The sequence below is a fragment of the Chiloscyllium plagiosum genome, unplaced genomic scaffold (assembly GCF_037043375.1).
Source record: "Chiloscyllium plagiosum isolate Xiang-an unplaced genomic scaffold, Cpla_swu_hap1 HiC_scaffold_19, whole genome shotgun sequence".
Lineage (NCBI taxonomy): Eukaryota > Metazoa > Chordata > Chondrichthyes > Orectolobiformes > Hemiscylliidae > Chiloscyllium > Chiloscyllium plagiosum.
The window spans coordinates 33,821,796-33,844,919 of record NW_028270157.1 but is presented as its reverse complement, the minus strand read 5'-3'; the positions used below and the strand labels follow the sequence as shown (position 1 = coordinate 33,844,919).

Sequence of the window (23,124 nt, the reverse complement as noted above, 5' to 3'; positions counted from 1 at the left end):
GCTGATGTAAGTTAATAAAAATGGGCTTTGGCATGGGATTGGATATGAGCATCATAGATTTAAATGAGCTGAAGATTACAAAGGACAGATAAAGGGCAACTGGCCAAAGAAGCATTAGAATAGTTGGATCGGTAGTAAAAAATAATGGTTCTTAAAGCATTAATGTTACATTGGCTTCACTGTGTTCTACTGATGTCACACACGCAATCTGTATTCTAGCTCTTCGAAATAGTAGATATATCTGTACCAGATCTCTAAGGTCTTAATAATTAAACCTAACCAAAGTAGTTTCACTTTGTGTGATAATACAATAAACCTTCTTATTATCTAAAAATAGGCTTCTCTTTTAAATAATCTATCATAGTGGATCCTCTATCATTAACCACTAGATAGGCCCAAGGCAAAGGAATGGCAAATGTGTCAGTGAACTCTCAAACAACTCTACTCCAGTACCACATGCTGGCAGAAGTAGCCACAACATACCAGGATTGTTCACTTGAAAAATACAACAGGGTCCAAAGGCTTTGATGAAGATTTCACAGCAAATGGCCCAAAGGCAAGAATGTAATGGAGGTGGAAACAGTCTTTATGATGGAGGGAATGAAAATCAGGTTGAGTAGAACACACCACAGATGCAAACATTTGCTTTCAGTAGCTGGGGCTGTGTGGATGATGGAATCATTGCATTTGAGATTGGAATGGGATGTCATAAAGAAAGTGATTGCCTTTTTAGCAGTATTTAGCTGGAAGGAATAGATTTTTTTTCGGAGATGCAGCCTCTTAATAGCATTGCATGTTTCATTGGACAGTGATCCCACGTTTGTAGATGATGGTACCCAGGACCACTATTGAAGGGAGATGGAATTTCCCAATGTATCCAAAACTGCTCAGGTTGGCACCCACCCGTTTTAGAATCAGATAATCCTTACAGTGCAGCTCGAACCCATTCAGCTCACCGAATCTGCACTGACACACTGAACAAGCATCCCACCCTAACCTTGTAACCCCACCTTGGCCAATCCATCTAACCTGCACATCTTTGGACTGTGGAAGGAAACTGGAGCACCCGGCAGAAACCCACACCGGGAGAATGTGCGAACAGTTACCCAAGGGTGGATTCGAAGCCGGGTGCTGTGAGGTAGCAGTGCTAACCACTGAGCCACCGCTAAAAACTTGAGAAAGTGAAGGAGTCGGATGTATGCTCCGGGGAGATTTGATTGAATTGCCAACAACAGTTACAAGTCAGCTAGCTCAGTTGGCCAGACGTTGGTTGGTGATACCGGCAGGCGTGGATTCAATCCCCTTGCCAGTTGAGGTTACCATGAAGGGCTCTCCTACTCAACCTCTCCCTTCGCCCAAGGCATGGTCACTCTCGGGTTAACCCATTCTTTCTCGTGAAAAAACACTTCTTATGGGACTGTGGCGACTTCATATTGTAGTTCAAGGCAAACAGCCGTGTGTAGTTTGGTCGCCGGATCTTTGCTGCACTTTTTCATGGATGGAATCCTACTGTTAATAATAATTAAATCCCCATGAAACTTGCTCGTTTTCTTCTTTTCTATAAACCTAAATTTCGTAAATATCTCCGAGTAACTTTCTATTTGCTGACTGACGTTTGCTTCCCTTCCTGCGAGAGAGATGTCACTGCACTGTTCGCCAGTTTGGAAAACATTTCCCCAACGGCACTTCCATTTCAATGCAAGCATCTGTTGAACTTCCGTCACTGATTTGCCGGAGTTAGTCTTGCCTTTTTCCTATGCCAGCGCAGCAATGCCCCGCTTGCGTGCATGGACCCGCTCTCACACAGTCTCTCCCTCTCTCTCTGCTCTGACAACGTTTTTATCTTGCCTCCTGCAGGTTCCACCTTCCCCTCACACAGTGGGTCTTGCCCAAGTCTTGCTGCTCGCTATGATTCACTGCAAAGTCATGTATGCATTCCCTATTTCCCGCTGCAACTTGGCGTTCTTTGCATTGAGAGGCAGCGGCTCTTCAAATCCGAGCTCCCTGCACAGCCCAGGGGAATTGGCGGACTGCCACAAAGCCCAGCGATCACTAACATTACTATCTTCCTTCCGCAGGGTACTAATACCTCGCTAGAAAGCTGCAGTAGACTCGCAGAAACCCTCCAGTTGTTGGGCAGCTATGTCTGGTGGCAAGACCGGGGACTTTGAGGTAAGGAAGAGTCGCGCCCGCATTGTTACAAGATGAGCCCACAGCTGAGTAACCAGTCTGGGGTAGCAACAACGGGATTAGGGTAACCGGGGGGTCGCTGTGCCACGTTCCCACTGTGAAGAGTGCAGGTAAGGTCGCCTGTTGATTGTGAACACGCACTGCAGAATAACTGAACCTATCGGGATTTCGAAACAAAAAACACTTAGCCATTTAAACAAAGCTAGAAAATACACCAGACCTTTTTCCTTGAAAAAGTACGATTTGCAGTTAAACTGCAAATCAATTGAATATGAGACGCCTTGTAATTTAGAGAGGGCACGTTTGGCAATGGCCTCTACTCCTCATGGAGTTATCAGGAACAGGCCACTCGGCTTCTTGAGCCTGATCCGCAAGTGATAGAGGTAAATCCTCTACTCCCATCTTATCCCTGGAGCCATCCTCCAGAATTATATCATTCCCTGCCATTTATGCCCAAGAACTGAGCCTTCGCAGCTCCCCAGGGCAGGGGTTTGCCAAATTTCGCTTTATTCTCATTTCTAAGTCGCAGAGCCCTCACTCTGTGTCTGTGAGGCCGCCTTCCCCAGCCTGAACCGCCCAGTATCCACCCTATCAACTCCTCCAGCATTTGCTGTCTCCCTGTTCCTCTGGCATTAAATGGCAATCCTATAACCATGCCAACTGACAACCTACAAAAGGTCATTTAATGTATGGTGTCATACATTATTTAACCTGTAGGATCCTTCACTAAAATCAGGGACTCATAGGAGGACTGCAGCCCACCAGAGAACATTGACATCTCTCTCTCTCTCTGTGTATTTGAGAAGACAAGTTACTGTAAGGTTTAAGGACGCACAGAGAAAGGCGAGGAGCCAGCTCTCTATTAAAAAAAATCACAGTCCGTGCGGGGATTGAACCCGCTATTGTGTATCACGCTCTAACTTCCTACTGACAGCCCTCACCATATCGGTCTTCGAAGCTCCCCGAGCTGTGAAAAACATCTGATCTCCACGGTGACTCAAACCGCTCGGTTCATCCATCCTGCACTTACTGTTCTGCAAAATAAAACCCCGGAGCTTTCAGACAAAGGGAATCGGAGGGGCCGGTGAAAGTCTGGACACAGGTATTGGATTCGATACCTCCCCGAGCACTTGTGCACTGTCTGGGGAGGGGGCGAGAAGTAGACCGGCTGCAGGGGAGTGATGACAGCGCCGTGTTCAGTTAGACTGCGGCTTCTGCTCTCCACACATCAGCCATCGAAGAAAATATCCCAGCAAAACATCACAGTGTTTATCTGGCAAGAGGGAGCCAAGATGGTGCGAGATTTTCCGTACTGGAGTGACTCACTGTATACCTCAGTTGGATAATTCCCAATGGGTCAGTGCTGGAGTGACTCCCTGTATCCCTCAGTTGGAGAATTCCCAATTGGTCAGTGCTGGAGTGACTCACTGTATCCCTCAGTTGGATGTTTCCCAATGGGTCAGTGCTGGTGTGACTCACCGTATCCCTCAGTTGGAGAATTCCCAATGGGTCAGTGCTGGAGTGACTCCCTGTATCCCTCAGTTGGAGAATTCCCAATGGGTCAGTGCTGGAGTGACTCACCGTATCCCTCAGTTGGAGAATTCCCAATGGGTCAGTGCTGGAGTGACTCACTGTATCCCTCAGTTGGAGCATCCCCAATGGGTCAGTGCTGGAGTGACTCACTGTATCCCTCAGTTGGAGATTTCCCAGTGGGTCAGTGCTGGAGTGACTCACTGTATACCTCAGTTGGAGAATCCCCAATGTGTCAGTGCTGGAGTGTCTCACCGGATCCCTCAGTTGGAGATTTCCCAGTGGGTCAGTGCTGGAGTGACTCCCTGTAGCCCTCAGTTGGAGAATCCACAATGGGTCAGTGCTGGAGTTACTCACTGTATCCCTCAGTTGGAGATTTCCCAGTGGGTCAGGGCTGGAGTGACTCACTGTATCCCTCAGTTGGAGAATTCCCAATGGGTCAGTGCTGGATTGACTCCCAGTATCCCTCAATTGGCAAATTCCAAATGGGTCAGTGCTGGAGTAACTCACCGTATGCCTCAGTTGGAGATTTCTCAATGGGTCAGTGCTGGAGTGACTCCCTGTATCCCTCAGTTGGAGAATTCCCAATGGGTCAGTGATGGAGTGACTCACTGTATCCCTCAGTTGGAGAATTCCCAGTGGGTCAGTGCTGGACTGACTCACTGTATCCCTCAGTTGGAGAATCCCCAATGGGTCAGTGCTGGAGTGACTCACTGTATCCCTCAGTTGGATTTTCCCAATGGGTCAGTGCTGGAGTGACTCCCTGTATCCCTCAGTTGGAGAATTCCCAATTGGTCAGTGCTGGAGTGACTCACTGAATCTCTCAGTTGGAGATTTCCCAGGGGGTCTGTACTGGAGTGACTCACCGTAGCCCTCAGTTGGAGAATTCCCAATTGGTCAGTGCTGGAGTGACTCACTGTATCCCTCAGTTGGAGATTTCCCAGGGGGACTGTACTGGAGTGACTCACCGTAGCCCTCAGTTGGAGATTTCCCAGTGGGTCAGGGCTGGAGTGACTCACCGTATCCCTCAGTTGGAGAATTCCCTGTGGGTCAGTGCTGGAGTGACTCACTTTATCCCTCATTTGGAGATTTCCCAGTGGGTCAGTGCTGGAGTGACTCACTGTATCCCTCAGTTGGAGAATTCCCAATTGGTCAGTGCTGGAGTGACTCACTGTATCCCTCAGTTGGATATTTCCCAATGGGTCAGTGCTGGTGTGACTCCCTGTATCCCTCAGTTGGAGAATTCCCAATTGGTCAGTGCTGGAGTGACTCCCTGTATCCCTCAGTTGGATATTTCCCAATGGGTCAGTGCTGGAGTGACTCACCGTATCCCTCAGTTGGAGAATTCCCAGTGGGTCAGTGCTGCAGTGACTCACTGTATCCCTCAGTTGGAGAATTCCCAGTGGGCCAGTGCTGGAGTGACTCACTGTATCCCTCAGTTGGAGAATCCACAATGGGTCAGTGCTGGAGTGACTCACTGTATCCCTCAGTTGGAGAATTCCCAGTGGGTCAGTGCTGGAGTGACTCCCTGTATCCCTAGTTGGAGATTTCCCAATGGGTCAGTGCTGGAGTGACTCACTGTATCCCTCAGTTGGAAATTTCCCAATGGGTCAGTGCTGGATTGACTCCATGTATCCCTCACTTGGCGAATTCCAAATGGGTCAGTGCTGGAGTAACTCACCGTATGCCTCAGTTGGAGATTTCTCAATGGGTCAGTGCTGGAGTGACTCCCTGTATCCCTCAGTTGGAGAATTCCCAATGGGTCAGTGCTGGAGTGACTCACTGTATCCCTCAGTTGGAGAATCCCCAATGGGTCAGTGCTGGAGTGACTCCCTGTATCCCTCAGTTGGAGATTTCCCAATGGATCAGTGCCGGAGTGACTCACCGTATCCCTCAGTTGGAGAATTCCCAATGGGTCAGTGCTGGAGTTTCTCACTTGATCCCTCAGTTGGAGATTTCCCAATGGGTCAGTGTTGGAGAGACTCACTGTATCCCTCAGTTGGAGATTTCCCAATGGGACAGTGCTGGAGTGACTCACCGTATTCCTCAGTTGGAGAATTCCCAATGGGTCAGTGCTGGAGTGACTCCCTGTATCCCTCAGTTGGAGATTTCCCAATGGATCAGTGCCGGAGTGACTCACCGTTTCCCTCAGTTGGATATTTCCCAATGGGTCAGTGTTGGAGTGACTCACTGTATACCTCAGTTGGAGAATTCCCAGTGGGTCAGTGCTGGAGTGACTCCCTGTATCCCTCAGTTGGAGAAATACCAAAGGGTCAGTGCTGGAGTGACTCACTGTATCCCTCAGTTGGAGAATTCCCAATGGGTCAGTGCTGGATTGACTCCCTGTATCCCTCAATTGGCAAATTCCAAATGGTTCAGTGCTGGAGTAACTCACCGTATGCCTCAGTTGGAGATTTCTCAATGGGTCAGTGCTGGTGTGACTCACTGAATCCCTCAGTTGGAGAATTCCCAGTGGGCCAGTGCTGGAGTGACTCACTGTATCCCTCAGTTGGAGATTTCCCAATGGGTCAGTGCTGGAGTGACTCACCGTATCCCTCAGTTGGAGAATTCCCAATGGATCAGTGCTGGAGTAACTCCCTGTATCCCTCAGTTGGAAATTTCCCAATGGATCAGTGCCGGAGTGACTCACCGTATCCCTCAGTTGGAGAATTCCCAATGGGTCAGTGCTGGAGTGACTCACTGTATCCCTCAGTTGGAGATTTCCCAGGGGGACTGTACTGGAGTGACTCACCGTAGCGCTCAGTTGGAGAATTCCCAATTGGTCAGTGCTGGAGTGACTCACCGTATCCCTCAGTTGGAGAATTCCCTGTGGGTCAGTGCTGGAGTGACTCACTTTATCCCTCATTTGGAGATTTCCCAGTGGGTCAGTGCTGGAGTGACTCACTGTATCCCTCAGTTGGAGAATTCCCAATTGGTCAGTGCTGGAGTGACTCACTGTATCCCTCAGTTGGATATTTCCCAATGGGTCAGTGCTGGTGTGACTCCCTGTATCCCTCAGTTGGAGAATTCCCAATTGGTCAGTGCTGGAGTGACTCCCTGTATCCCTCAGTTGGATATTTCCCAATGGGTCAGTGCTGGAGTGACTCACCGTATCCCTCATTTGGAGAATTCCCAATGGGTCAGTGCTGCAGTGACTCACTGCATCCCTCAGTTGGAGAATTCCCAGTGGGCCAGTGCTGGAGTGACTCACTGTATCCCTCAGTTGGAGAATCCACAAGGTGTCAGTGCTGGAGTGACTCACTGTATCCCTCAGTTGGAGAATTCCCAGTGGGTCAGTGCTGGAGTGACTCCCTGTATCCCTAGTTGGAGATTTCCCAATGGGTCAGTGCTGGAGTGACTCACTGTATCCCTCAGTTGGAAATTTCCCAATGGGTCAGTGCTGGATTGACTCCATGTATCCCTCACTTGGCGAATTCCAAATGGGTCAGTGCTGGAGTAACTCACCGTATGCCTCAGTTGGAGATTTCTCAATGGGTCAGTGCTGGAGTGACTCCCTGTATCCCTCAGTTGGAGAATTCCCAATGGGTCAGTGCTGGAGTGACTCACTGTATCCCTCAGTTGGAGAATCCCCAATGGGTCAGTGCTGGAGTGACTCCCTGTATCCCTCAGTTGGAGATTTCCCAATGGATCAGTGCCGGAGTGACTCACCGTATCCCTCAGTTGGAGAATTCCCAATGGGTCAGTGCTGGAGTTTCTCACTTGATCCCTCAGTTGGAGATTTCCCAATGGATCAGTGCCGGAGTGACTCACCGTATCCCTCAGTTGGATATTTCCCAATGGGTCAGTGCTGGAGTGACTCACTGTATACCTCAGTTGGAGAATTCCCAGTGGGTCAGTGCTGGAGTGACTCACTGTATCCCTCAGTTGGAGAATCCCCAATGTGTCAGTGCTGGAGTGTCTCACCAGATCCCTCAGTTGGAGATTTCCCAGTGGGCCAGTGCTGGAGTGACTCCCTGTATCCCTCAGTTGGAGAATTCCCAATGGGTCAGTGCTGGAGTGACTCCCTGTATCCCTCAATTGGCAAATTCCAAATGGGTCAGTGCTGGAGTAACTCACCGTATGCCTCAGTTGGAGATTTCTCAATGGGTCAGTGCTGGAGTGACTCCCTGCATCCCTCAGTTGGAGAATTCCCAATGGGCAGTGATGGAGTGACTCACTGTATCCCTCAGTTGGAGAATCTCCAGTGGGTCAGTGCTGGACTGACTCATTGTATCCCTCAGTTGGAGAATCCCCAATGGGTCAGTGCTGGAGTGACTCACTGTATCCCTCAGTTGGATATTTCCCAATGGGTCAGTGCTGGTGTGACTCCCTGTATCCTTCAGTTGGAGAATTCCCAATTGGTCAGTGCTGGAGTGACTCACTGTATCCCTCAGTTGGAGATTTCCCAGGGGGTCTGTGCTGGAGTGACTCACCGTATCCCTCAGTTGGAGATTTCCCAGTGGGTCAGGGCTGGAGTGACTCACCGTATCCCTCAGTTGGAGAATTCCCTGTGGGTCAGTGCTGGAGTGACTCACTTTATCCCTCATTTGGAGATTTCCCAGTGGGTCAGTGCTGGAGTGACTCACTGTATCCCTCAGTTGGATATTTCCCAATGGGTCAGTGCTGGTGTGACTCCCTGCATCCCTCAGTTGGAGAATCCCCAATTGGTCAGTGCTGGAGTGCGTCCCTGTATCCCTCAGTTGGATATTTCCCAATGGGTCAGTGCTGGAGTGACTCCCTGTATCCCTCAGTTGGATATTTCCCAATGGGTCAGTGCTGGAGTGACTCACCGTATCCCTCAGTTGGAGAATTCCCAATGGGTCAGTGCTGGAGTGACTCACTGAATCCCTCAGTTGGAGAATTCCCAGTGGGCCAGTGCTGGAGTGACTCTCTGTATCCCTCAGTTGGAGATTTCCCAATGGGTCAGTGCTGGAGTGACTCACCGTATCCCTCAGTTGGAGAATTCCCAATGGATCAGTGCTGGAGGGACTCCCTGTATCCCTCAGTTGGAAATTTCCCAATGGATCAGTGCCGGAGTGACTCACCGTATCCCTCAGTTGGAGAATTCCCAATGGGTCAGTGCTGGAGTGACTCACTGTATCCCTCAGTTGGAGATTTCCCCGTGGGTCAGCGCTGGAGTGACTCACCGTATCCCTCAGTTGGAGATTTCCCAATGGGTCAGTGCTGGAGTGACTCACCGTATCCCTCAGTTGGAGATTTCCCAGTGGGTCAGTCCTGGAGTGACTCCCTGTATCCCTCAGTTGGCGAATTCCCAATGGGTCAGTGATGGAGTGACTCACTGTATCCCTCAGTTGGAGATTTCCCAATGGGTCAGTGCTGGAGTGACTCACCGTATCCCTCAGTTGGAGATTTCCCAGTGGGTCAGTCCTGGAGTGACTCCCTGTATCCCTCAGTTGGCGAATTCCCAATGGGTCAGTGATGGAGTGACTCACTGTATCCCTCAGTTGGAGATTTCCCAGTGTGTCAGTGCTGGAGTGACTCACTGTATCTCTCAGTTGGAGAATTCCCTGTGGGTCAGTGCTGGAGTGACTCACTGCATCCCTCAGTTGGAGAATCCCCAATGGGTCAGTGGTGGAGTGACTCCCTATATCCCTCAGTTGGAGAATCCCCAGTGGGTCAGTGCTGGAGTGACTCACTGTATCCCTCAGTTGGAGATTTCCCAGTGGGTCAGTGTTGGAGTGACTCACTGTATCCCAGCGAGCCCTTGTGCTGCCCCCTGCTGCCGGATTGGGAATGGCTTGACAGCCGCCAGCTCCGGTTCACAGGGGTGTGGTGCCGCTCTACTTTTCCACTTATATACGATCAGGCTCAATAAAGTTCCTCTCAGGCATCAGGCGGCGGCTACGTTCGGTGTTTTGTGTTAGAGCAGCTCAAAGTCAGCTTCAATAAGAAATTGTTCTGACCCTTCCCAGGGACTTTTATACCCATCGCCGATCAGAGACTACGGGAATATTTACAAACCCAATAATAAAATGGAAGATGAGAAGTTGAACGAGAAATACGTGACTGATGTTCACACCAAAGAGATCGATTTGATCAACAGAGATCCAAAACATCTGAACGACGACGTGGTTAAGGTAAGGAAGAGAGATGAGGTTTGTTAAAGTTGTAACATATGCTGGAATTAAAGCTAAATAGTTGTATTGAGTGCAGTCAGAGATAGCAGGTTTGCAGGGACAGGGACATACCCAGTCCAATGCGAACTGCTCTCTGTCCTATCGACTAATCTCTATTACCTAGTTTAAGTTCCTATTTCTCTGCGAGTCGTGTCTCGCCTGCGAAGCGTCGACTTTTCAGCCCCCGGGGGGTGTGGATTGCTGTTGAGCTGCTGATTTGTTTGATCGGTACCAGGGACGGATTGCTGTTGAAAAGCTGTCACAGAACTATTAAGAATAAACACGGAATTGGCCGAGAGATGTTTCATCCGTGAAATAGTCTGAGATTTCAGCGAACGTCGGAAACTTGTAAACAGCGTGAAAAGTGCAGGGTCCTCCCGGTCTGTTGAAAGGACCCGTGTGGATAACATTGAATTCATGCAAGGCATTTATTAAAAACTGCAACGTGCAACCATCACCATACCCCCATTGCACCTATCGCCCAGCTCACATTCTGTTCACTGCACCCAACTCCCCAGTCCACTGCTCATTACCCACTCAACGCAGACCCGACCCACTGCACCCATCCCCCAGCTCACTTCTCTGTACCGACTCTAACGAATCCACTGTCTACTACTTCCATCTTCCAATTTACCGTATTGTGTCCATTGCCTCATCCCACTACTTGCCAGCCCACTTCCCTGTAACCCTCAAAGGAATCCACTATTATCTGCACCCATCTTCCAATTCACTATACTGTCTCCACTGCCTCATCTCGCTGTCCATTTCCCACTTCACTGTATCGTATCCACTGCCCCCTTCCCACTGCCCATTTCCCACTTCATTGTTCTGTGTCCACTGTTCCCAGCCTACTACCCTATCCACCCACCAGGCCATTTTTCTGTGTGTCACTGCATCCAGCATCATCTGCTGACCCCTATCCCTGTGTATGCTGGTCTGTGCCCACTAAGCCCATTCTGCCAACCTCCTACCACCCTCAGTGTTCATTTCATCCATTCCTCAGCCAATAAAATTAAGAGAGACATAGATAGGGTGGATAGTCAGAAATTTTTTTCCCAGGGTGGAAATGTCAAATTCTAAGGAACGTTTGTTTAAGGTGACAGCGGGAGTATTTAAAGTAGATGTCAGTGGAGATTGTTTACACAGAGGGTGGTAGGTGCCTAGAACATGGTGTCAGGAGAGGTGGTAGAAGCAGAAATGTGAGCAACATTTACGAGGCATTTAGACAGACACGTGAATAGGCAGGGAAAGAGGGATATGGACCTTGTGCAGGCAGACAGGATTAACCTAGAATGGCATCATGATCAGCACAGATATGCTGGAATGAAAGGCTTGTTTTTGTGCTGTATTGTTCTGTGTTCTATGTACCCATCATCCATCCCAGCACCAAGCCCATGCCTCATCCTCCAGCCCTCTAAATTCTGCTCACTGTACCAAGCACCAAGCCAGCTCCACAGTGTGCACTGCATTCAGTACTGTGTAGAGTTACCCAACACCCAGCTTATTCCACCCCCTTCAACCTGCTGCACTCAACAATTAGTTCATTCCACACAGTCAAAAACTTGAGGAAAACCTACCCACCAAACTTTTACTAATTCAGATATACATATTATCAAAAGAATCCAACAAACCAAATTAGCTTATTTATCAACTTCAGTCTGATGTTGAATGGATGAGGTAATAATTGCATAAAAGCTGATAACAATAACTGGAGAAAAGAATGACCAGAACTTGTTTTGTATTTATCATCGTTACATCACATATCAATGACATGCTGATGCAATTAAAAGAAAGCAAAAGCAGGTTTGCCAAACCTTATTCATGAAGCTTGTGCAGTTTAAATTATCAAATGATTCTTTTTTAATAACAGTAGTAATTGACCCCCAGAAGTCTAAAATCAACATTCAAAAGAAAATCTGTTCATATGATCATGTACGCAATAGAAATGTTTAGCATTATTGATATTGTTAGAAGTCCTAGAGCAGTTTTAATTAAAGGGACATTATAACGTTGATAAAATTCAAACTAAGAGTACAATTGTGAATGTGTGCAATGATGTAATGAAAGTGTTGCTATCTCACCAATTGTAAATTTACTTTACATTTTTTTAAAAAAGTATAAAAATTATATTGTTAAAGTTTATAGTGCAGTAAATACCTACCACAGTGAAAAACAATGCCTTCACTATCTATTTTAAAAACTGGAGCTTGCTCCCCAATAACAATAGTGAGACCATTTTTAGGTTTAACCATGGAAAGCATGAGGATGGTGTTTGTACTTCGATAGGCTCATCGTCATTTTTTCAAGTGAAAACTCCGTCAATACCCGGTTTGGACGGGGGGAGGGCAAGTCAGAGGATTTCCTCGTAGGCTTGCTCCTGGGCCTGGCAGGGATGGCCATAAGCAGGTCCAGGCAGGGGACCGTAGAGAGGGTCATTATGGCCGATTGCCTGAGCCTCTTCCACAGTTAAGTTCGGGTCCAGGTGTCTCTGGACAAGGAACACACGGTGTCTACCAACTCCTTCAAGGTTTTCAGACAGTTGGGAACTGTGGAATGGGGAGTGTTTTAGCTCCCCCTCTGGTTCTATTTTGATTTAATCCCTCCCCTCCCCTTCACTTTTTCAAACACGTAAGCATTTCCCCTAAAGAGAAGAGCACTGCTTCTCACTGGCCACTCAGGTGGTTTTTCTTCATGGTAGTGAAATATGAATAAAGTTTTCCTCATACGATGTTTCTTTACTGTGTCCGGCACCTAAGGAAGAAAACAAGATGAAAACTCTGTCAAGCAAATTATGTGTAGCACACTTAAATTCCAACCACTGTGGAATCTAACATGTGGGAATTCCACATGTGGAACCTGTATTAGTAACACACTGTAGTAACAAAATATTTAAATTAAGCCTTACTACAGGAAAATTAAATTGATAGCACAGCAAAGCAATTCTTTCACATGCTGTTACCCAAGACTATTGCATTAATGAATGGAAAGGCAGTTTCAAGCAGTCAATGATGTAGCTTTTATTTTGAATCCAACAGTCGTAAACAAAACTAATCAACTGTATAGCATGTGTGTTTTATTTTTGAAAGCTGTCTTTTTTAAAGAGCTCAAACTTTAAAACATCTATTATAGAAATGTGGAAGAATCCACATATATACATTGTCAACTGTGTCTGCTTGTGTCATACGTGTAGCTAAACCTTAATAAAGACAGTCTTGGCTTCTTACAAAATTCAGCTGTGAACATTAAAACAGTAGCGTAGGCCAGAAACTTGGATGATATTAGCACACACTTGTCACTAGCATGTTTGAGCTCCTATGATATATATAGGTTGCAAAAGTATACAAACATGGATATTGACCATAATATAACCAGATAAGTGAAGCTTTCATTCTAGGTCCTCTCCAGAACCTTATACAGTGTTACAACTTTAAAATTTTTCTTCTGTAATCATTTAAACTTAACTAAATCTTCACTATTTGGAGGAACAAAAAGCTAACATTTGAGGCTGATTTCTATTTGCAATGCAAATCACCAGTGCTGAAATGCTGTATTTTCCTTAATGAGCTGGCCGATTTTCACATTTTACTATATCTATTTGGTATTTTTCATTTGCATTTGCATCTGCAGTGCCACATTATTTTGGCCGGAGCACTAGAAACTGATGGCCAAAAATAAAATTGTTCCTCTTCAGCTCATGGACATAGATTCTGCTTTTAATTCACCCACCAACTGTTTGGTTACTTTTATTCACAGACTACAACCATTGTAGACAGTAAAAGGGCAACACAAAAGTCTAACCAACTGATAAGCGCAGGCTGGGTTCAGTGAATAAAACCCTTTATTGTTCCTCCCTCTCTCCTACCCCCCTGAATCATATGGCATTTGAGCATGTTTGGAACTCTTCCAACTGAACCATGTTTGGGAGGCAAGACTGGAGTTTTGACTTCAGCTGAAATAACTAAGTGCACGCTACATAAAATCAATTTACAACTCTCATTACCTGTGTCAATGTCTCAACAGTTGGCAGATGGTTGATGGCCTGGTAATTTCGCTGGCTTTTCATGTCAGTGTTAATACTGAGGGGAATTATCTTTAGCTGTCAGCAGCTATTACCAACAACTAAAAACAGGCTGAAATCTTATTACAATAGGAAAAATAAAATTGGCTTGAAACGTTTGATGCAGAGAAGAAAGGGAACACGTATACCTTTAGTAAACTCATAGCCAATCATGGTTAGGAGCCTACAAATACAGAATTAATTTAAATGGAGTTGAATTAAGTCAAATTATAACATGGTGCCTGTAATGGAAAATCAGCAAAATGGCTTGCATATCACCAAAAAAAACTCTTGTCTCACCTTTGGTACAAAAGAGATAATAATGCCAACCAATTATAATTGGTTCAAATAGATCATATAAGAATTGGGGAACAGCTAGGAAACAATAATTATCACATAATCAGGTTTGACACAAAAGTATTGAAAATGAAAAGGAACAGCCCAAAGATAATGATACTTACCCAGAAAAATAATTTCATTGACCTAAGCAAATATATTTTAAAGAAGAAATAATATGAGAAACAATGGAAAATGTTTAAGAAAGAGATTTCCAACGTATAAGCTGATAGGGTATCTGCTTATTTATGAAAAGATCTGTAGACAACTTCAGGAAGACTGAAGATTACAGGTTCAGTACATAGATGTCAGATGAAATTGAACAGAAAAATATTAAGTAATACATTTTGAAATGAAGAATGGGATAAAATAATATAAAATCATAAAGCCTTACCAGCAGCAGAAGAGAGAGACTTGGGAGTTTAAGTACAAAATTTTAAAAGCAATGGGAGGATAACTTGATAATGTTGTACAAAAAAGCTCAAGATTTTGTTTAATAAGTGTATTTAACCAGGGAAAGAAAATCATCTGATTACAAAATTCCTTGCGCATACTGAGAAAATCCCACAGTCCTTAACATCAAAAGATTTGCTGTTGAAGTAATAAAGGTATATGTAGCAGCCAAAATGTACACAGCAAGGTCCTACAAATAGCAATGTGGCAGGTAATCAGATAGTCCAATTTAGTGCCTTTCATTGAGCAATGAATATGAACCAGTACAGGTGAAGCATTAGGGACTCTTGTGATACCAAGGTAGTGGGCCTACCTCTGTAGCAGAAGACCTGCATTCAAAGATGTGTCATAACATGTCTGAGCAAGTTAGTTAGAAAATATCTATACCAGAAGAACTCCCCACTGTTCTTCACAGAGCTTTGACATCCATGAATCTCTTACTGAAGAAATAGGTTGTATAAAGCAGCGTTGTCCAATATTTTAGCCACAATAACTTCATTTGAAATCCATTTATATTGAATTGCAGTACTGATTAATAAATCTCTAAAATGAGTAATAGATACTGTTGATAGGCAGGTGACTCAGTTCTTGCAATGATACACTGTGTGTTTTAACCTTTATGTGCATTTGTTAGCAAAAAGGTAAGACTAAAAACAGAAAATGTGAATTCTTTGATTTGTACATTTGTTACTTCCTTGGTTATGGAATGATGGTTTTTAGTTTTAATAAAGATTCATATTTATCTACTTGGAAACCATTTTTAACTAAAATTGGTATGTGTTTCCACAATGCTTGTAATTAATTGGAAATTTCTGTTGGACGAACCACTCGCAATTTAGCACTGCATTGCAGTGTCAACCTAAATTATTGAATCAAAGCTCGCTCTTCAGTCAGGATTAAAACTACAATCAAAGTTCTATCTTGTCTGAGCTAACATAAATAAATTAGTGGTTCGACTGCAGTTGAAGTAACAGATGGAATATTGTGACTTCCCTGAAGGCAAGGTGGAAATGATGACGTACTTAATCGGGGTGGGCTAGTGGCTGACTTCAACACCTTCCCACCTCCATCCTGAGAATGGCCTCTGCACCCTGTTGCTAATTGAGTCAAATTAATTTAGCAACTACTAGGCTAAATTTTAAGAGCACCGCTAAAACAAAAAGAGAGGTTAGAAAAATTGTTTTGCCTCGTTAGAAACAGTGGTTGAAGTTTAATAAATATTTTCTTTCAAATAAAAAGCATTGATTATTTGAAGATTAAGCTTTAAAAGGATTTGGGGAGAGAATGTAACAGAGCTGCTAATGTTGCAATGGATCAAACAGCCTGCTTTTATGTTATAGACATCCAAACGATTCTTTTAAAAAATCCAACAAACTGTAGATGCTGGAAATTGGAAACAAAATCAAAAATTGCTGGAAAAGTTCAGTAGATTTGACAGCATCTATGGATAAAAAACAGAGTTAATGTTTTGGATTCAGTGACCCTTCTTCTGAACTAGAAACCTTCTGAAGAAGGGTCACTGGACCCGAAACATTAACTCTGCTATGTATCCACAGATGCTGTGAGAATTGCTGAGTTTACCAGCAATGTCTGATTTTGTATCTATGTGATTCTACTTTGAGAGGGTTGCCTCTTCATCATGACCAAAATTACAGAATATGGCAAATCTCCAAAAATGCTAAATCTGAGCTTCTACTGCTGATGGAAAACTCATTGATGCCTACATTAGTGAAGCATGGTAATTATGGAAATTCAAAATGAATAAAAATACACTAAGTACAAGATGTTTAAATATTTTAGAAATCAGCATCTGTAGAAATTTGCACTGTTAACCAAAACAAAGTAATAAACAAGGCATTGATGGTTTTATTACAATTGGCAAATAGTGTAATTTTTCCCTCATCTGTAAAGTTGTTAACTTATTACTTGTTTTAAAAGGAAAAATGAATTTGCATTTATATAGTGCCTTTTATACCTTCTAGGTGTCACGTCTTGACTGTCTGCTTATGTCATTGCTGTGTGCAAAATGTGTGCTGCATATGCATAGATAGTTGTCCTTATACTTTAAATGCTTTCACTTAACATAAAGCACTGAGATGTGCAGTGAGGTGCTGTGTAAATAAATGCTCTTCTTTTCGCACTCATTTCTCCTCTAGAAAACTTGTGTTGAAACTGCATGACTTATATGTTGTACTGTACTCTACAAAGAACACAATGAGTGGCATCACTATCCTTTCTCTCTGATGCTGTTACTATATCTTGCCCTCAGCTCATTTCCAGCTCTTTTTTTAAATAAGTTTCATTCTCAAACACTACACTTATCTAATACTATTCACGTGGAAATGAAGTTAATCGAAACTTATCAGTAAAGGAATTGCTAATTATGATGTGGGAATTACAATACTTTAAAAGAATTTCAGATCATATCTGATTAATTTAAGCAGATCTAGTCTTACTCAAATTTATCTATTGCACTTGAATTCTACTGTTTCCAGCATAGTATTGTGTCGCAAGATGGGTCAGAAGATTATAAGTGGGTGTTATCAATTTGCCATTATTTCAATTGTGTATTGGCTGTTCTACTTTAATTAATCCAAATTGGACGTGGTCAAATTGAGTTAATGTTTAAGTGCCATTTCCTGTGTATTCCCCTGCATTCATGAACATCATCAGACTGCTGAATAAATAGCATTTCCTTTCACAGTGAAATTATTCAATGACTAAAATTTCCTATTCCCTAGCGATATCACTGGTTGTGTTCTTCATAGAGCACAGTACGACTGTGCTGGATGTTACGTATCAGTCATAAGATTTCAATGCAGGTCTTCAATAGGCAGCTTGGGGCCTGGAGAACCTTTAAAAATAATCCAAATTAATTTGTTTATAGTTTGTCAATTATCACTTGCATGTAATTCTATTCTGAATTAATTTACTGAATCTGCAGGTATATAAATATTTGCATACCAGGCTCTACATTTTTCAGTGTCAATTTATAGGTTTACCACCTCCATAGCACAATACACCATTATTCCAAACTCTCATGTTTGTGTTTCCAAATGACAAGATTAAACATTCTATCAGATTGTTTCTGCCACCTGCGTCCAAAATGGTTTTTGACTACATGTTAAAACTTACTTTCACATACCTAGGAGTTTCCTGTCGTGTAACATATCTCAACTATTTCTATTGTTACCACCAATATTTTCTGATCTAATTTTCATCACAAGAGTTCCTTTTGCTTTTTTTTTTCGCAAAGGGAGGATGTCATGAGGATAGAATGAATGTCTTCTTTCTTCTCCAATGCAAAGCCCTTTTGTATAATGAGCTTTAACATTCTAAACTTAGTGGAGAGAAGCCAAAAGCTAAAATTATATCCAAAGGAATTAATTTTATTAAAAACAGACATTTGAAAAATAGTAGTGTTTAGATGTCGAAGGATGAGAATGCTGAAAATAAAGCTCTGAACCAAATATAAATGATTGGAGGCAGCTAATATGCAATTCAGCAGCAATAAACCTGAGGGCAGATGGAAGTGTGGGTGATGCTGCTGAGCAGACAAGTGACGTTAATTTGAGGTTTCATCTGCTTAATGGAGTTTGCATCTGATGAGTTTGTGAATGTGAGATATTCCAATATTTCTGATTCATGGAGACCAATGATTGTAGATATTATTCAAGCAGAAAAAGCAATTCAGTATTGTTGCTTCTTTCTTTATTTTCATAATAAATTTTATACAAATTGTGCATTTTCTGCAAAAATCAATCATCATGTTTTGTATTTCTCCTATCATAGGTAGATTTTGAAGAAGTGATTGCTGAACCGGAGGGAACTCACAGCTTTGATGGTGTTTGGAAGGCCAGCTTTACTGTCTTCACAGTGTCGAAATACTGGTGTTACCGCCTGCTGTCGGGGCTCTTTGGCATACCTTTAGCGATCATCTGGGGAATTTACTTTGCGATTTTAACATTCATCCATATTTGGGCAGTGATGCCCTGCATTAAGAGCTATATGATTGAAATACAGTGCATCAGCAGAGTCTACTCTATTTGCATCCACACCTTCTGTGACCCCTTTTATGAAGCTGTGGGGAAAATGTTCAGCGGTATCCGAGTATCAATGCAGAAAGAAGTGTAAATAGGAAAATCTTGATAGAAGTGGTTGGTCAGTTTATCATATATAGCTTCCTACCAAATGGAAGTTCAGTTTCTTTTCTGAGAAACATGTTGGTGCCTTTACTAATCGCACTGTTATAAGAAAATGGTGGTGCATAATCTTTCATTTTATTGCTTATCCCTCAAGCATGCTGTTATCCTTTTATGGTACTTTGCATTTTAATACCGATCTAAGCTTAACACCAACATTCCTTCACTGTTAAATACCATATGACTGCTTTTGTAAACAAAATGAGTCATTGCTTTTCTTCAGCAATTTAGCACTACTGCTACTTCACTCTATTGTTTTTCATAAAAGCCAGAAACAAATTCTTTGATTCACAGTACTGTACTTACCAAGGTGGTAAGGATAAGTGATTAAACACTGAGCATAGGATGTTTAATACTGTTTAAGTAGTAGAGAATGGCAAAATAAATATTTTGTAGTGAAATGATAATTGTGTAATTTCCAAAACCACAACACAACAAAGAATTTTCTTTGTTTCATTTTACTTGAGATTGTTGAATTTTCTAAAAGCCTGAATATTTTATAAATTACACATGCAGGGTGTCAGTCCAGAATATTCTACAACTAATGCCGGCTATGTATTTGTAGAATGGTCATTTAATGTGATTATGAAACTAAATAGCTCATGAGTTTTCTTGCATTTTGATGCCAACAGGATTGAACCTTCCCAGAACACCAGCCAAAATGTGTAATGTTCTCTATTAGAGTTCTCCTTTAGTAAGCATTTCAATATTTTTGTCTCTTTGCTTGTATCTTTTAAGGCTCTCTAACCTGGTGATGTATTTGAAAGAGAGCAATGGCAAAAAAAAATGACAGTGCAGCATACCTGATGCCTCCATCCTTTGAAAAATTGTGACAAATTACATGTTAATATACCATATGATTATCAAAGCAAATACTGATTGTAACTCAGATTCACCACATTGTACTTTGCAACATCTTAATTAGCATTATGAAAATAATTATACAACCCAAAAGGGTTAATAACCAGAATTTTCCAGCTTTATAATTGCAGTAATAGCTAAAGCCAAAATCACAGTACCTACTACTGAAGCAGAATATGTTTTGATGAGTAGAATTACCAATGGAACACTGTGTGCACCACACCTTCCACTTTTAAACATGCTCATAGGTTCAATCTTTTTTTCATGCCAAATGCATCAACTGCCATGTTGAAGATATACAGCAAAAAATTAAAAGAGTTTGCTACAACTGCCATTATACAAAGACATAGTTGGAAAATTCTTGTGGGGGTTGTATATAGTCAAAATATAGTTTAAGGTCTTCCACAAATTATAAAGAACTAATTTTAAAACCATAGTTTTTTTGCAAAAGCTATTTTATACAAATGCAATTATATCACTTATTAATCATACAGTATATAAAATTTAGCTTTTATTTTTTAATGTCACTTTTTAATTATTTTTTAATTACTAGATGTCTTGGTAGATTTTTCTAAGTCATACTGGAGCTTATTGATGCAGTAGAAGCATTTAAAGTATGTTAGCATGTAAGAGCTGAAATTATTTGGGAAAAAAAAATAAAGAACCAAAAATTTACACCAACAAATTTGAGTTATATTTTTTGACATTTTGTTTTTGTACTAAAACTGAAAAGTGAAATGTTCTTTCCTCAAGTTCAAGAAGTTGAAATTTGCTCTTGAGTGGAACTTAATCATAACCATAAAGAAATAATTTTAACATAAGATTTCATCTCGGGTGTACAGAGCAATTGAAGTAACTGTAATTTGTGTTGCATGGAGTTTACATTAACTCTATGCCTAAGGCTGTTATATATATAATCTGTTAATATATTTATTGTTTCTCCAGTGTTGTAAGGAGAACCTTCTACAGTTGATGACACATTAAGTCATATTACAGAGCTGTCATTTGTACATGAAATTGACTGATGCCTGGCAAGAGCCATCCTCTATCATACCAATAAAGTACCAACCCCTTTAACTTTCCTTCCATTTACTATAATCTCTTTTTAAATGTAAAAATAAGTGAGACAATGTTAATATGAATGGTTTCAGAAATGTACTTACCTAAAATGTGTATTTTGAATAATTGAATGTGTATTAATTCCAATGTTATTCCATTATTTGTACTATCAACTTTGGGCAGACACTTACTTAATAATCCCTACAATGTGGAAGTAAGCCATTTGGCCCATCAAATCCAAACCAACCCTCTGAAGAACACCCTACAAAACCTTGCCCATCCCTGTAACCCTGTATTTCCCATGGGCAATTTAGCATGGCCAATCCACCTAACCTGCACATCTTTGATCTAGAAGAGGAAACTTGAGCACTTGGAGTAAACCCAGACAGGTACGGAGAGGATGAGCAAATTCCACATAGCCAAGGGTGGAATCGGACTCAGGTCCCTGGCACTGTGAGGCAGCAGTGCTACCCACTGAACCACCATGCCATCCAAAGCTAGGAGCAGGAGTAGGCAATTCAGCCCTCAACACTGACCTACCATTTAGTATGATCATAGGTGATCTCATCTTGGCCTCAACTCCACTTTCGTGCCAACTTTCCATAATTAAAAATTAGTCTATCTCCTCAAATTTATTCAGTATCCTGGCATCCATTACACTTGGGAGAAGTGAATTTAACAGATTCACAACTTTTGAGAGAGGAATTCATCCTCTTATGTTATTAAGTCTGCCACCCATAACCTAAAACTATCACCTCTTATTCTAGATTGCCTCACAAGAGTAAAACGCTCTGTGTCTAGTCAATCCCCTTAAGCATCTTATAAATTTCAGTTAGATAATTTCTCATCTTTCTAATCTCCAACAAGTAGAGGCTAAACTGCTCCATCTCTCCACATAAAACAAGCCTTTTATCTCTGTAATTAATCTGGTAAATCTTTTCAGAACTGCCTCCAGTGCAATTACAGATGATATACAGAATAGCACTCACAATGAGACTGTTGTGAGTTCACTTAGTATCCCAGACACCTGCGCTCAAAAATCAAGGCTGGTACTTCACTGCAGTTCTGGTGAATGTACTGACTATTGGAGGTCCATCTTTCATATGAGACACAAAGCAAAGGCCCCATCTACTTTCTCAGCCAGCCATAATAGTATCAGTGACATAATTTGAAGAAGAATATGGAGGTTTCTCTTGGTGTCCTGGCCAATATTTATCTCTCAATGAAATTTAATTAAAGAAAGGTTTATCTGACCATTTCCACACTTCTGTTTGTGTGAGCTTGCTGTTTGCAAATTGCTTTTTGATGTCTTACATCAGTTATTTGGCTGTAAAGTACGTGGTGATCACCTGAGGGTGCCATTTAAATGTGGGTTTTTTTTATCTTCAGTAATGCTGGTAGGCCTCACAAATTAGGCAGATAAAAACAACTTCTGCAACAACAAAATACTGCTTCACCAGAATACATTAAGGGAGTAATTTTAACCCAACCACTCACTGAGCAGCCCCTTTCCAGGAAAATGGCACATTTCTAAAGAGGAGTCATATTGGTTTTGAAATATTAACTTTGTTTCTCTCTCCACAGATGGTGCCAAACTTGCTGCATTTCTCCAGCACTGTCTATTTCTTCTCCTTCTAAATTGCACATGTTCTGATTTGTAACATTTAGAACTTACTGCAAAAGGGACAAATAGGTCACACACAAGCAGCTGTGCCTTTAAGATATACAACTGCGCAATCATGCTGCAAACTCAAAGATACTGTTGCTTTGCAACAGTTCAGTTATACTTAACAAAGGGAAGTTTGGTGGAATATTGGTTCCCTGCAGAATGGGCAGGATAAATGAGGTACAGCTTTGTTGGGCTGCCAATAAGGGGGGGGGGGGGGGGGGGTGAATTTCACATTGTTCCCCCCCCCCCCGGTTTTTCTGGCATGAAATAGGCATCAAAGACTAGCAAAGCGATGGCGTATATTCACCTTGTGAAGGTGTATGGAATGACCTACCAGAGGAAGTGGTGGAGGCTGGTACAATTGCAACATTTAAAAGGCATTTGGATGGATATATGAATAGGAAAGGTTTGGAGGGATATGGGCCAATTGCTGGCAAATGGGATTAGATTATGTTAGGATATCTGGTCAGCATGGATGAGTTGGACCGAAGGGTCTGCTTCCATGCTGTACATCTCTATGACTCTGTGACCATTGCTAAATTGGGCCTGAGATATTTTAGGGAACCTTGTTGACAGTCTGTGAAGAATGCAGCATAGGATAAATATTAAGATGTAATATTATAATTAATA

The 23,124-nt window shown here is 42.5% G+C and overlaps 1 protein-coding gene across 1 annotated transcript; it reads left to right on the top strand.

Annotated features, from left to right (window-relative positions):
* The first annotated feature begins 1,912 nt into the window (after window positions 1-1,912).
* On the top strand, window positions 1,913-22,089 carry cav1 (caveolin 1). The gene is made up of 4 exons (XM_043709568.2): window positions 1,913-1,928; window positions 2,079-2,172; window positions 9,654-9,818; window positions 18,496-22,089. Exons 2-4 carry the CDS (start codon window positions 2,143-2,145, stop codon window positions 18,835-18,837), a joined length of 537 nt encoding a protein of 178 aa, XP_043565503.1. The 5' UTR covers window positions 1,913-1,928; window positions 2,079-2,142; the 3' UTR covers window positions 18,838-22,089.
* Window positions 22,090-23,124: the final 1,035 nt, after the last annotated feature.

Excerpts from the sequence above, each read along its gene's own strand:
- cav1 (XM_043709568.2), top strand. The coding sequence starts at position 2,143 with ATGTCTGGTGGCAAGACCGGGGACTTTGAG. Across the intron at positions 2,173-9,653 it reads GCAAGACCGGGGACTTTGAG|GGACTTTTATACCCATCGCC; the intron begins GTAAGGAAGAGT and ends GACCCTTCCCAG. Across the intron at positions 9,819-18,495 it reads TGAACGACGACGTGGTTAAG|GTAGATTTTGAAGAAGTGAT; the intron begins GTAAGGAAGAGA and ends CTCCTATCATAG.